The sequence below is a fragment of the Myripristis murdjan genome, chromosome 5 (genome assembly GCF_902150065.1).
Source record: "Myripristis murdjan chromosome 5, fMyrMur1.1, whole genome shotgun sequence".
Classification (NCBI taxonomy): Eukaryota; Metazoa; Chordata; class Actinopteri; order Holocentriformes; family Holocentridae; genus Myripristis; species Myripristis murdjan.
The window spans coordinates 18,413,759-18,428,933 of NC_043984.1; the positions used below are offsets into that span (position 1 = coordinate 18,413,759).

Consider the following 15,175-nt stretch of genomic DNA (forward strand, 5'->3'; position numbering starts at 1 on the left):
AATTAAGGTGTTTACATGTGGGTCAGCTCATTCGATGGATTATTAAGGTGCATGGCAGTGTAGTCTGTGTGAATGGGCAGCGTGGATGAAACTACAAATGCCAATAAGCCAGACAGATGACAAGTCTCTCAGCTGTCTGACAGATGCACACAAGAGATTCATTGTATGATCCCCAGGGAGATGGATAATGGATAAATCCTGTCGTCGGTGCCGGATAATTTTTTTTTCCAAACACAGTTTCACACATCCCATTGACCTAGTTCATCACATCGGAGGTGTATCAGATTTACGACCACAGAACATGCCTGACAAGTGGTGTGTGTTATTTTTAAACTGCTTGCTCTTACCCAAATACTTTCATCCCAGGTACAGAGAGCTGCTCGTGGTCCCGCAGTTTGCACTTTATGGAGGTGCAGATGCAACGAAATGCTCATTAATATGCAAGGAGCAGGCACCACACTGGCTTCAGGCAATCTAGTCTCACCGTCAGATATAAACAAAAAGGGGGAATTCAGGTTGTGGTTACAGCAACTGTCTGTATTCTCCTCCACGAGAAAGCATATTTTGAACCGGTGTTTGTTATTACTTCAACTGCGTCTTCTGCTTAACTTGTTTCCTTAACCCCACCCTGCTGATTTGACATTGCCCTAGTTTTCTGTCTCTATGTAGTATGTAGTATTTTTCTTGTTTATTTTCTGTGTTTCTGCAGAATGTCATTGGTCGTGACTGTGCTGCAGATATGGCACATATTTCTCCTGTCCTGATCTGCGCTCCTGATTAACCCTATTATTTGTTCAGTGATCTATGTAAAATCTCAGCGTTGTTGCATCTTTTTCCTCGCCGGTGAATCACGTGCCACGCTGCATTACCGTGCAATCGAGTAGTAATCCAGTATGAAAGGAAAACAAGGAGAATGTGGAGAAAATCATTCTGGGGTGTCTTCATTTTTAAATAGGACACGACAGACTACTGCCCTGTTTTTTTATTGTAATATGGGACAGACATGACTGGGAACATATGTTTGCTTACAATCCACGCTGATGGACAATGATTATAACATATTGGTATCCATATGTTCAATTTTATGGTGAAAATGGGTCAAATTAATACATACTCTGAAATGTGGGCCATGTAATGTTTCTCAAATGACAGCCAAGCTTCGACTCAGGCCGAGGCTGGATGCTCAGTCCTCCTTCTTTCAGTCAGTATCATCAAAGTTTGCTCATTGTTGCTGAAGTGCATTAGAGCAGGGCCCCAAATCTTTCCTTCTCAGCTGACTAATCTGATAGAGCTTGCACATCTCAGCCCGGTCAAGACCCCAAAAATAGAACCGTGTGTTTTGCTGTCAGCATTTAAGAACAAGGTTGATGATGAAGGCCTTCAAGCTGCCACACAGCACACAGTCAGGGGATCAGTTCAAAACCTGCTCCATACCGCATCCTTATTCATGCCACATTGCTTTAAAACTGTCATAGTTTATAAATATTCATTGTATTTAAAAAAAAAAAAAAAAAAAAAAAACACTTTAGAGTAGTGAAAAGAATTTCTGTCTTTGTGTTTTCTAGATTTGCCACCAAAGAGCCCAACGGTTTGTTACTCTACAATGGCCGCTTCAATGAAAAGCATGACTTCATCGCCATGGAAATCATCAACGAACAGATACAGCTCACCTTCTCTGCAGGTACAGTGGACAATGGTTTATAATCTTTATTATTCTGTATTATTCTGATTTGCTGCAACCATATTTTCATTTATTTACATAGATGTAGTGCACTCTTTGACCTCTTTGATTGTGTCCCAGGTGAGACCAAGACTACAGTTTCACCATATATCCTTGGAGGTGTCAGTGATGGCCAATGGCACGTGGTCCAAGTCCACTATTACAACAAGGTATGATCCACTCACTAGAATAACTTCTATTTCAGAAAGAATAAGCATAAGTAATGTCTGATTTATGATGAGCTAGTTTAAGACGAGGTTTAGATGCAGCACAGGCCACGCTCAGGACGGGATCTCGCCTTCTGCGTGTTTCTGTCTTCCTTCTCTCATTAGTTCACATGAGTCTACGTGCCTCTGGTTAAAGCTGACTGCTCCTCAGCCACTGTGTCTCTGTCAAGTATGACACGATAATACCAGACATAGTTACTACAGACATTTGGAACTAAATCAGGTCACAGACTTGATTCACCACGCAAAACCGTCTGAAGATGTGATGATAACTGGCACTTGTCATGCATTATCAATTGCAGAGTTATCATTAGGACATTCTTAGAGGAATAACTGTGCTGCTTGTAGACCGCAGTGGGGACAGAAATCTCCCGTCTGTGCTGTATAATATTTTTTTTTCGTTGCTTCTTTAGAACTGCTGCTGTGTCAGTCTAAAGAATTACCGTTGACAGGCTGATGATCTGGAAGGGAGCCAGGCTGCCAGCTAGACACTGAGGAAGGGAGGGACAGAGACGGGACGGGGGACGAGAAGGGAGGGGGTGGGGGGTGGGGGGGTGAGAGCCAGACACTGAAGGGAATGTTTTTACAGACATGCTCAGATGAGACTAAATATGTTTTGACAAATATTTTTTCTATAAGGACTTCACAGCTCAATCAGGGAGGAATGTATGGATCTATTGTCTCTGTCTTGTATCCTCGCCCTTTCAGCAGTTTCCCACTAAACCCCCACCCCCTCCTCAAGACCAACACACAGGATGTTACATTTTAGTCTATTGAGGAAGTCACTTTGCATCATAAAGATGTTGCCAGGCAACCCCCCCACTGTGGATATTCTATTCAGTGTTTGTGATAACATGGCCATGTCAGATTTTAGCCAGCAGAAGTAATGAGGGGGGCATCTTGTAGGCGATTGGATGAAAACAGTTTGGTTCTTCTCCAAGATGGCATTATACTCTCATTAATCACTTTGGTGGAGACCCCAAAGTCAAATGAGTCTCTGAATCATTTGTTTTCTGCATTGACCTGGTAGTTTTACATGCGTGCTACATTTTAGATGCATGCTTTTACTTTGAAGTTTGGAAGTACAGTATCAGATGTGGAGAGTTGAGTTTGTCTTGCTGCTGCATTTAAAATGTACGTGTTGCTGCTGACTACACAGCGTAGTTTTAGTTTTGAAACCTCAAGGGGCCCGGGACAGTGAGGGTCCCCAGCACATAGTGCAGTCAGTATAATTGTTGAACTAATCCTCCCGATCCAAATTCTCAGCCTCAGCAGCAGCGGGGTCATATTCCACATCCTGTGAGTCACTGAGGTAGAAAGATGGCTCCTCCCACTTGAGGTATCCCACGGTGGCCTGGTCTGGCCTGTCCCTGTCCGCAGGGGGTGGGGCAGGATGAGGTGAGGGGGGGCATTTTAGATTGAAATGTGCCTTTCAGGGCAGCGGGGACTGTGGAGAATGGCAATGACCGCTGCCTTTGTGCTGCACTCTGCTTCCATTGGGACCATGGGCAGTGAATGATGCGGCCCCGGGGAAGGTGCCCCTCTCTCTGTTCTGGAGTGAGGAGAGAAAAGCAGAGCAGGAGCGAGAACCAAAAAGGAGGGTAAAGAAAAGCAGAGAGAAGTATTGACTCGGTCTTTGAACGGGGACACTGCGCTTTAGGGCCGGCCCCTCTAGTTGCTATGGTTTTCCAGTCAATCTCAGATCCCATATTTGTTGTCCGCTGCCATGCTCCTCCTGTGCAGCCCTGTCATAGAGGGTGACAGGGAACTCATATTCCCATAATCCCCTGTTGCGGCGGCTGAGAGCAGTGTTTAATGTGGTCTTGAGCAAATATGTACGTTCCAATCAGCTTTGACAGGGCTAGGTTTTGTGTAGCAGAAAGACCGGCTGACAGACATTAGCAGACAGTCATTATAGGAAAGTCAACAGCCGTGACTGATGGCGGCTGTAGTTCAGCGAGCCAGAGGCCCCCAAGAGCCGCGGCAGACAGCTTAGGTCAGTGAAAGGGACCGGCAGATCTGGAGCACAGCCTGTTCTGGACCTTCCATGGCAAAGATGAAGCATGGAAAAGAGCATGTCAGATGATTTCACCTACGACAATGCCAGCAGACTATTTCACACCATGTTTGCTCCTTCCGTCCTCAACAAATTCCTGACAAGTTTGCCCACCTTCGCCTCAACGGGGGTCAGCTGAATAAAAGTCACCTTCAGAATCAGTTTTCCATCTGCTTAGCATGTCATTGTTATGTGGAACGTCGAGGAGTTTCACGGTCAAGAATATGTGTTACTGCTTCCTTTGGGACGATGGGCAGTGAATGACATATTTTTAGTGTAGAAAGCACAGAGGACTGCTCTGCCTAAGTTAATAATCGATCCAGGTTAAATGTTATGAGAAGACGGATTTATCTATTTTTAATTCGGCCAGTTGCCAGTCAGTTAACTCAGCCACTTGCCGGTCTCATCTCGTCTGATCTCGCTGTGATCACAAGACAAAGAATGCTCCTCAGTTATACAGCGGTATTATTGGCTCACAGAGATTTAATCTAATCCACTAAACGAATACCACTAGAAACCATGTGAGAGAAATTACATTATGGAAGCCATCCTTGTACAATACTTTGAAGTAAAATTATATTTTTGTCATTCCTGAGATGACCTGCAATGTGATTTTTGTCATAATGTTCATATTGCAGTTGGCTAAGACGTTGTACCAACATTCAAGATGTCATGAATTTTGGTAGTTGATACCAACATCAGTGAAATGTCACAATTCCTCTTACCTGATTTTGATACCATGGCAAAAACAGTCATCCCATTCAGTGATTTATTTAAAAAAAAAAAAAAAACTTTTAAAATTATGAAGTCAACACTAAGTTTGTATGTTTGCATGTGATTATGTGCTCTCATTTTGATTTACTGCCCTGTAAGCATGACTGTAGCTTTAAGTGGTTCAGTTTTTAAACATATTGGCCAAGGCTACATTAGGAGTGTCAATTATTGTGACGTCCGTGACAAGTAATGTGTGCTTGGGAGCAAAAATATACCAATATCCCCTTAGCTGGATGTCTTTTCTTAGAGCCTTTAATTTGAAGGATCAGACAGTCATAATGGGGCCGTTATGGCAGCAAAACAATCAGGAAATTATCATTCTTGAGGATTACGTGCAACAGTGGAAGGGGCGTATTGTTGTTTATCTTCATGGGGCAACTAAAGAACCTGACCGAAAAAATGGACACTTTGTGTGCGGTCAGTACAAACTGCTATCAGCAGTGGGCCCACCCAAGCCAAGGCCTCATATCATCTCTGCATGTTAGACAGGCTAATTCTTGCTAAATCCTGTCTGACCAGCTGACAGCTCAGCGCCCCGTCCGCACCCGCAGGCAGGCGGTCAGTCAGCAGCTCGCTCCTCTCATCACGGTGGCAGCCGCTCGCGACACCAGCTTGAACCTATACTTAGGGTTAATATGAGCTCTACGTGACCTCAGAGAAATGGCCCCGTTTGAAAAGAGGTTGCAACCTTTATTGACAGGATCATCATTCTCTCCCCCTCGAGCCCCTCCTCCTTTTGTTGCTCCCCCCCATTGACTTCTCAGACAATGAAAAAGATCCTTTGTCGGCAGGACTGCTGTCCCGCGGAGAGCAGGCCCTTCTGTGTGTGTGTGTGTGTGTGTGTGTGTGTGTATTTTGCCATCCACTGCCTTCAGCTTGCCATCCACTGCCTTCAGCTCTAGCTCGTTCACCTCTAGATGAGGTGAACGAGCTGAATGAGGAACTGAACTGAGCGATGTAAAAGGTCGTTTGGCTGTTAGACTCATAAAGCCTCTTAATTGTTTATAGCAGCACAAGGTAACGCTTTCACAAGTTCTCAGGCTTTTCTACGGATTGATCCTTTTTTTTAACGCGGTGATGAGAGACGTTCACACCTAAGAACTATTTATAAATGCGCAGCAGACAAAAATACTGCAGTGTCTTAAAAATAGTGGATGTGAATCACAATCTATCTGTTCAGAGTTTTGTCATCATTGCACAGACAAGCCTTTTTTTTCTAATCTATTTCTTGAATTTTTGCGGACATAACAGCATGGCATATCAAATACAAGGTTTGGTATGATGTCTGTAGTGACAAGCACAACTTCGTCCCTCCAACCCTCCCCAAACTCCACCCACCCCCCTTCCCTAGCGGTCACAGCCACAGACAAGCCTGTGTATCCTCAAACAAATGTAATATTATACAAATATTATATTTTTTCTCTTATGTCAGCAAGGCTATTTATACCATTTCTACTGTAAGGTGCAGCCCTGTGCTAATCCAGATCCTTTTTTGAAGCAACATTGTAACATAATTCTGTAATTTAAAGCTCTCTCAATGCACCAGTCAAAAAATTGTATTTTTTATATTTATTTTCAAGCCTCTGCACAGTTAAATGCACAGGTAGAATCCTTGAAATGCATATATCAGTATGAAAATCTCATTACGCGTACAACTAAGAGCACAAGATTTTATATGTTTTGTATTTTGTTTGATATAGTCATTCATAAAGTTCTTTCAAGATTTATCTATGGATAATACAGGTCAGAAAGAAAAGGAATCATCTGTTTTGTTTTGTTTTCTCTTTGCTTTGGCTGAGCCCTCACATTTTGGATCTTGGTATTCATGGCTTTTTCCCTCTTCCCCCCTCAGCCGATCTTAAACCAGGCTGGCCTGCCGCAGGGACCCTCAGACCAGAAGGTTGTCGTGGTGACGGTGGACAACTGTGACACCTCTGTTGCGCTGAGGTTCGGTCATATGATCGGAAACTATAGCTGCTCCGCACAGGGTAGCCAATCAGGATCCAAAAAGTAAGTAAACAGGAAGCACATCAGCAAGGTTATGGGTGAGCTAACTGGCTGGCTGGAAGCTTCTTGTTCAGTGCAGCTGCAGGAAGTTTCATTATTGGGGCAGTAGCTCCTTCTCTATGTTCATTCTCTGTTCTTTTATAAATCCCCTCATTAGTTCTGTATTGATTTGTGTAATTTCATTGATTCTTTCCTTTGCAGTCATCTCATTATGAGATCCAAAACTTGTTTTGAAGTAAAGTTCCATATCTCCAGGGTGTTAACTAAGCGTGTTTTTTCCTTCGTCGGGATGTTTATCTTTTTTTCTGTTTTCATCTACAGAGGGGAAAAAATAACACTGCATAACTGTCTTTCTGATGAATTTTTCATGGCCCCGGCACCAGTGTTGACGATGATGTTTTGGTGGAAGCAGAGCTCAGGCTGTAAATGTGTCCTGGTTGTGTGTTGTCAGATCTCTGGACCTGACCGGCCCCCTGCTGCTCGGCGGGGTCCCCAAACTCCCAGAGGACTTCCCCGTTCACAACCGCCAATTTGTCGGCTGCATGAAGAACTTGCGGATTGACAACCAACACATAGACATGGCAAGCTTCATCGCTAACAATGGCACTCTGCCAGGTATGTAGCATTTCTACTTGCTGTTTGCCTTTACAGCTTTAAAATAACTATTGATTGTCCATTGCTTCAATTATTACAACTGTGATTTACTTGCAGGCAACTGGTGTTTGTTGTTAGAGCTTAGAGCTTAGTTTGGCACAGGGAAGAAAATAATGCTGACTATAATGAGCACAGCAGGGAAGTGCGGGCACTGGGAAATGATCATTTTACCTGCTATGAATAGTTTATTACTCACTGCCTCTTCACTACTTTGAAGGAATAATGAGATGGGATAGATCAAACGTGCATGTGTATGCCTCCCTCTTGTATCCTAGGATGCTCTGCCAAAAGACATTTCTGCAACAACAACCCGTGTGTGAACGGCGGGACCTGTGTGAACCTGTGGGGCTCGTTCAGTTGCGATTGCCCCCTAGGATTTGGAGGACAAAACTGCGAAAGGGGTAAGCGAGTGCAGCAAGAAGTCTGGGGCATCGGGGTGGGAGTGATCATACGAGGACTTGTCAACCCTCTGACCCTCCAAAATAAACTTTCCACTGAGTGTAAAGCTGTCGTCCATCAGCTTGTAATCACACAACTTCCCTTCGAGCTCTGTGGTTGTGATAAACCAAGCGGAGACATTTTCTCAGAAACAGAAACTCACAAACACCGGAAAAAAAAGTCAGTGCAATTACTGGTGTTACTAAGTGATGAAGAGCTTTTCTGTCTCCTGCTGTGTGCACTAAGCCAGCTATTTGACGGGTGTTCACCGCTATCTATGGTGTGTATCAGTCCTGAAGTATTATAACAGTATTAACCAGAGGAGACGTCACTTTAAGTCTGAAAACAATTTTAATCCAGTTTAATTGTTTTTCTGTGTCTTACATCTTGTCATATAAAAATCAAGGAAGGATTAGTGTCATCAAATAACAAGTATAATACAAAAGCAATTGTTTTTTCGATCTTTTAAGATGCAGCTAATGACCTGATTCTACCTGATGAAATTAGTTTTTCTTAATTTACATGTGACAGAAACATGAGTGGGGACAGAGGGAGGGCGATGAGCCGCACAGTGGAAGAGTTTAACATTTTTGAATGTGGAGGAATTTGAAACATCGAGCCTCCATCTGAAGAAAAGTGGGAGAGGGAGAGTGTAAAAGTGGAACAGGGAAACAGAACCATGTTACTGATCTCCAATTGAGGTTTAATGAGCTTTAATAATATGAATGTATTATAAACAAATGAGGGCATGAACAATTCATCATAGCCGTTAGAGGTGGTTTTCAAAATCCAGTTACTAAAGTATTTAATTTGAATATATAAACTTTTATTTGATGTTGTATGTAAAACGTGTTTTCATAAATATTGATTTGCCGGTGCTCTCTGATCTGGCTGAGCACACGTTTGCAGCAGGTACGACAACAGCAGCTCTCAACCTGTTTCACGCAGTACAACTAATAACGCGGGCGGTGCGGGGTTAGTTTGACTTTGTCTCTTGCTGTGAATTTCAGAGAGCGAAATTGCACCTCGGTTGCTCTCTCCTTGCGTCTCGCTCCTCTCCCCAGGCAACAATGACAGGCACAGTGCATCAGCCTGATTTGCCATTAATAATCGATCATTTCGGTCTGGGTGATTCAGGGTGTTTTTCTTTCACTTTGAAGAGAGACGGTCTAATGAGGGAAAAAGTGCTGAACATCCAGCAAATGTCCTTTCATGTCCCTTTTTTGATGCGAGAAAAAGACAGAAAGTTGTACTTTGAGTATGCCCAGACCCGACTGTAAATAAATGCACACTGACACATGCAGACACACACTTTCTCTTACTGACAGTCCTTACAAGTAACACTTGATGTTTCCTTTGTATTTCACCACATCATACATATTTACTGTACATAGACAACACATCGAGTTTTAGTACCTCACCAAAAGATGTAACTAATTAATGGGTTCTTGATTATATCTTATTTAATCTTAACCTTAAACTCTACCTATCTATCTATCTACACACACACATACACAAATAGGAGCATCAGGCAGTCTCCAACAGCTGACTCCAAAGAGCGATTGAAACTTGTCCATTTAATACATGAACACACTGTAATTGAACCTTTGTGCATCCACTGTCTGATCATGTGTTCCCTGAAACTTGCATGTATCACATTATTAGAAAAGCTGTCGTTAAATCTGTTGTTTTAACAAGCGTCAGCCCACTGGCAGGTAGGCAGTTGATGCTGCAGCTACTTGGATGTTCTTTAAACACAAAATGCTGGCAGCAGCAACAGTTTGCAAGTAGGATATGTGGGAGTATTTTGAAGGCTGTGATATCTTCACCTGGCATCACAAATTGTTGAAGTGTGTCAGCACAAACAGCTTTCAAACTGAAGTGACAACGCCACCGTTCTTCTGCTTCTTGACGTGATTTGAACTCCAGCAGAAGGCCGACACAGATCGTCTCCTCTGTTGGTCCTGTACAGATCTTTGACAACAGCGTTCCTGGACATATGAAAGCACTTCAGCGGAATAAGTGGTGGAATTTTCAACAAAATCAATCACCGTGATGGCATAATCTAGGGAAATAGTGTCCAAATTGAAATTGATTGGAGCTATGCTTTCAAATGTAAGATTCCAGCTGTTGGACAGTAACGCCTCACTGTGAAATGCTCTCTCCTTGTTGATCTGCATCTCTCCTGCTTTCTCGCCTTGAATTTCATCTGCATTTTTAGCATGTTTTTTCCAATCTGTTTGTTTTCACTGCTACAGTTATGGCCAACCCGCAGCGTTTCCTGGGTAACAGCCTGCTGCAGTGGAGCAGTCTTGCGGCGGTCGTCCCTTTTCCCTGGCATGTGGAGCTCATGTTCCGCACTCGGCAGCCCAGCGCCACGCTGCTGCACATCTCCGCTGGCCTGCAGCACAACCTCACACTACAGGTGAGAGCACATGCTACACTGAAACTTACGCTCCTCACACAAGCACACACACACACACACACATACACACACACAAGCCCGCTGTCTAACTAGTCCATACGGTCACATTCTGCTGGAGGCCAAGTTGCATCAGACATTATTTCGCTCTACAGACAACAGTGTTGCCACAAATGTGCTGCTGTGCTCAGCAATTTGGATTTATCCTCCAGGGGAAAAGACTGGTGTTTAGGTAGCAGGACACTTTATATTTAATTAGAGAGAAAAGAAAAAATTAGCAGGCTCTATATGGCTATTTATTTGTTTTTTTTTGTTTTGTTTTGTTTTGTTTTTGGTTATTCAACCTGACTAAACACCTTAACAGTCATGGGCTCTAAGCCTGTGCCAGTGTGTGAGAGGACGTGTCTGTCAGTCCCAGGATTGAGTCGCACAGGAGCCAAAGACGGGACTTTTTTGGAATGAGGCTCCACCTGTTGGCAGCCTCAGTCGCCGCACGTCTCTAATTATTTGAAGATGATGACACAAAGTCTCCGCAGCAGCATCTAAGGAGTTGCCATTTTCAGTCTACAGTTATCTCGCCTGTCTAGACTGTTGCTGCTTAGATGTTACGTAACCGCCCGATGTCTATTTCCAGCCGAGCAGGCCAAAAATATGCAGCGACATGTTTTGAAGTTTGACTGCGCGACGTGTGAAAAGAAGAGCTGTCTGTTTTGTTTATCGTGTAGCCTCCTGCTCTGTTTTCCATGTTCTCCGCTCTCTCTCCCTGCCTGTGCAGCTGCGTGGGGGGAGTGTGGTGATGGGCCTGCACAGGGGCGAGGACTCCACCCTGTCCCGGGTGGAGGAGGTGCTGGTGAACGATGGGGACTGGCATCACTTGCAGTTGGATATTAGTGGCTCCGTGGCAACAACGACCCACCACAAGGCGATGTTGTCAGTAGACCATGGCCTCTACCTGGTGAGTCGCACTTTTGCCCATATATGGCCGGTCGCTGTTCGTCATCAGTTTAGATCAGTGCAAAACAGATTCTTGTAGTTTTGAAGTCAGAAAACCTGTATTTGTTTTATTTATTTAACCTTTATTTTTTTGTGTACTTTTTCAGGCCAGTATGGAGGTGGATGGAAAGCTGAAAGAATCCAAGCTGAAGGCTGTGAGCGTTGGAGGTGTGATGAGGGCTGATGGGACAATCCAGCATGGCTTCCGTGGGTGTCTGCAGGTCTGTGCTTACTGTCAGCCCGTTTCATGATGCTCCAAAAACCAGACAAATATATAGAAATCACATGTAATGCTTATTTGAATCAGACAGAGATGATTTGTAAAAAAAAAAAAAAAAAGAAAAGAAAGAAAGAAAGAAAAAAGAAAAGAAAAAAAATCTATTCAAAATTTTAGTAAAATTTTTCAGAAAAATGTCTTAAAAATAATCAAGTTTAACTTTTTGGTTTCTGTACACATCCTGGATGGAGTGCAGTGAAAATATGTCTAGATAAGACTAGTTGAACTGGTGACAGAGTGCATGTGAATGTAATCTGCTAATGGACTTAATCAGCCAATGAAACTGAAGTTTTGAGAGACAACAACACAATCCACAGTAGGCGGTTCCAACTAATCTGGCTGGTCTGTGAATACTCTTGCCAAAATGTCTCATGTGAATGCTCCTTCTTAAGCAATGCCTCATACTTTCATTCAAAATTGTGCTATAGTGAATGTGTATGTGTATGTGTGTGTGTGTGTGTGTGTGTGTGTGTGTGTGTGTGTGTATGTGTGTGTGTGTTTGACCATGTGCTCCCTCTGGTTCCCCCCAGGGTCTACGTGTGGGCGGGGCTCTCCGTCTGTCTCAGGCCAGGAAGCTGAACGTCGAGGCGGGCTGCAGTGTGCCGGACCCCTGCGGCTCCAGCCCCTGTCCCGCCAACAGCTACTGCAGCGACGACTGGGACAGCCACTCCTGCACCTGCCTCACCGGTCAGTGCTCGTTCAGGGACCAACACCCATGATCCCTTTTAGGGTCGGAAAAAAAAAACAACAGATCACTGATGAACATTCACTAATTGTTATTAATATTGACTTTTGTTATAAAGTCACATGAATTGTTGAAAATAAGATTCAGATTACCTTTAGATGTTTGGCCATTCATCCATTTTCCACTGCTTCTCCTGGTTGGACTTACTCTGTTTCCAAAATCTAAATAAAATCGTTGATTACATTTTGCAAAAAGATTTTCATACCACTTTACAATAAGACTAGCCTTATGAAGAGCTTATGAATGGTTTCTAATGACTTTATTGATTAAGTTGTAATCATAAGTCATAAATTAAGAGTTATAAACAAGTTATAATACAGTTTTTATTCATCAATGCAGGCTCACTACTGATCTATTTTGTTAAATCTGAGATCTTGTTAGTGGCTTAACTTACTTTATTTTGTCCCTTTATCAGTCAGCCATCCTTGGTAGCTGTTGTTCACTGCATTCAGTTGTTATCTAATGTGTTATAACTGCTTATTAATGATTTTTAAAGTGTTTACAACATAATTATATTATCATAAACCATGCAAAAAGAGAGTAAAGGAAGCACTACTTGGATATTATAGGGCTTTTTACTTGATAGGTGCTCTTCAGTTAGGCAGGTGAATAGTAGATCTCAAACATAAACCAAGGAAGTCCTATACTCTTTGTAAAAAGTGCAGACAACCAAGGAAAAAAGGAAACTGAGGCACTCCGTCTTCAGATAAAAACATTTGCACTTTTTACAAAGAGTATAGGACTTCCTTGGTTTATGTTTGAGATAATTATAAACCATTCTTAAACCATTTGTAAGTGTAGTCTTACTTTAAAGTGGTACTGTGAATTTGAATTACTTAATTTAAAGTGATCTCATTTTCAGCACTATATTTGGATATTCCAAATGCAATACCCAACTATTATGTGATAAAAGCAGATATTAATCAAAGTGTATCTTGATTATTCTGACCTATCTGTGTCTGTAGACTAGTTTCCATATCGTGTCACCTGACTCAGCTGATGCTGTTGAAACTTTTGTAAAATTGTCCTTCTCTGTATAGTTACTCAATTAAAATGCTTTTCATCCTATCAAACATGAAAATAGTGCAGCACCCAGTCATCTTTTTTTTTAATGCTTTCAAATGAGCCTACTGGGAATTCTGTAAATCTAGCGGATTACAAGTTTTTTTCCTCCATTGTTCCTGTTTCTGTCGCTGTGAGAACAGAGCGACTCAGTGTCCTTTGCGTTTCCTCGTTGCAGGTTACTATGGCAGCAACTGCACCGATGCCTGTTCATTGAACCCATGTGAGCATGAGTCATCTTGCAGCAGGAAGCCGAGCTCCTCTCACGGCTACACCTGCGACTGTCCCAGCAATTACTTTGGACAATACTGTGAAAAAAAGTTGAGTGGAACTCTCCATAATCCTGTTGAGTTGTGTGTCATAGTTTCTCTTGTGTTGTTTGTTGGTTCCTCCTCGGAGTGTAATTCTCTGCACTTAGAGCCGTGTGTGTGTGTGTGTGTGTGTATGTATGCGTGACTCTCACTGTGCTATTATCATTCCAGGGGATTATTATAGATTTAGATGTTTTTCTTTACTTTTTATTTTTCTTTAGTTTTTGATTTCTATTTATCCCCCAGTGTGGGTTTGGTAGTTATTGCTTTGATTTAATTTAGTTTGAGCTCTAGTTGTAGTATTTTTGGTAGGGGTCTTATGAAGGTGTACGCAAGATAGTTTTACCTCCGTTTTATTTTTTTTCTCTTTTGACAGTTTTCGTTTTTATTTCAGCACATGAGAACTCTTCAGCTTAGGTTTAGTTTAGGATTGTAACCGTGTCATTTTGTGTCTATGATTTATTATTGTGCAGATAAACTAAGCTAAATTAACACCGTGTGTCCATGTGTGTATCCCTGTAGGACTGACCTGCCATGCCCCAGAGGCTGGTGGGGTCACAAGACCTGCGGCCCCTGTGACTGTCGCACTGACAAGGGCTTTGACTCCGACTGCAACAAGACCAGCGGAGAGTGCCGCTGCAAGGTGAGTCCGCTCGTCATCACTAACAATCACAGGGGCATGAGGGTGAGGCCAGAGCAGCCCTCCCCACATGTCATGGGCTCAGGATAATTTTGACGGAGGTGTGAGATTATTTATGGTGGTTGGTGATTGGTTTAGGAAAAAAAGTTGACAATTTAATTATCATGGCTGTTTATCTGTCTATTCTCTAATTTATACTGTTTTCTTCTTTTGAAATATCGTTTTAAGCCTGTAGGCCTCCCCTGATAATTAATCAAATGATTCAGGCTGAAAAAGGAGAATCACTCTTTGGTTGAATTGTTCATCACCCTCCCTGGTGAGGGGGCAGAAGGGGGTCTGGCACTGCTTCATTTTGAGAGTCACAAAGCTAGAGGAGCGGTTAGAGGGCTGAGCTTTTAATCGGAAGGCTTCTGTCTGGAAGCGCCAGCTGGCTTGGAAAAAACTAGGCGAAGGTTATTGAGAAATGCTCTTCCCTCCCTCAGGAAACCACTCTTTAGCTGCCCTTGAGCAAGGCAGTTAATGCTGACTGGCTGTAGTGGTACGCTCCCAGGTGTGAATGTTTGGGTTTGTGTGAACCTGAACCACGGTGGTGCTAAGAAATTGACAAATAATGCAAAACCGGCTCTGAATCAGCCCATCTCTTGTCCTACTTTTGCAGGACAACCACTACCATCCTGAGGGCAGCGACGCGTGCCTGCTGTGTGACTGCTACCCGATTGGCTCGTTCTCCAGGGCGTGCGACAGGGAGACCGGCCAGTGCCAGTGTAAACCCGGTGTCATCGGACGTCAGTGTGACCGCTGTGACAACCCCTTTGCTGAGGTGTCCCCTAATGGCTGTGAAGGTCAGGT

General features: G+C 43.1%; 1 protein-coding gene across 3 annotated transcripts in view; it reads left to right on the forward strand.

Annotated features, from left to right (window-relative positions):
* The window catches only part of celsr2 (cadherin, EGF LAG seven-pass G-type receptor 2), a 61,887-nt gene that overhangs the window by 32,994 nt on the left and 13,718 nt on the right, over nt 1-15,175 (forward strand). For all 3 annotated transcript variants that reach the window (XM_030050634.1, XM_030050636.1, XM_030050637.1), the window contains exons 4-15: nt 1,566-1,681; nt 1,802-1,890; nt 6,630-6,787; nt 7,236-7,399; nt 7,714-7,839; nt 10,135-10,301; nt 11,074-11,253; nt 11,399-11,512; nt 12,099-12,255; nt 13,554-13,695; nt 14,209-14,329; nt 14,985-15,168. In XM_030050634.1, the coding sequence (XP_029906494.1) occupies nt 1,566-1,681; nt 1,802-1,890; nt 6,630-6,787; nt 7,236-7,399; nt 7,714-7,839; nt 10,135-10,301; nt 11,074-11,253; nt 11,399-11,512; nt 12,099-12,255; nt 13,554-13,695; nt 14,209-14,329; nt 14,985-15,168 (1,718 nt within the window). The remainder of the gene's footprint in view (nt 1-1,565; nt 1,682-1,801; nt 1,891-6,629; nt 6,788-7,235; nt 7,400-7,713; nt 7,840-10,134; nt 10,302-11,073; nt 11,254-11,398; nt 11,513-12,098; nt 12,256-13,553; nt 13,696-14,208; nt 14,330-14,984; nt 15,169-15,175) is intronic.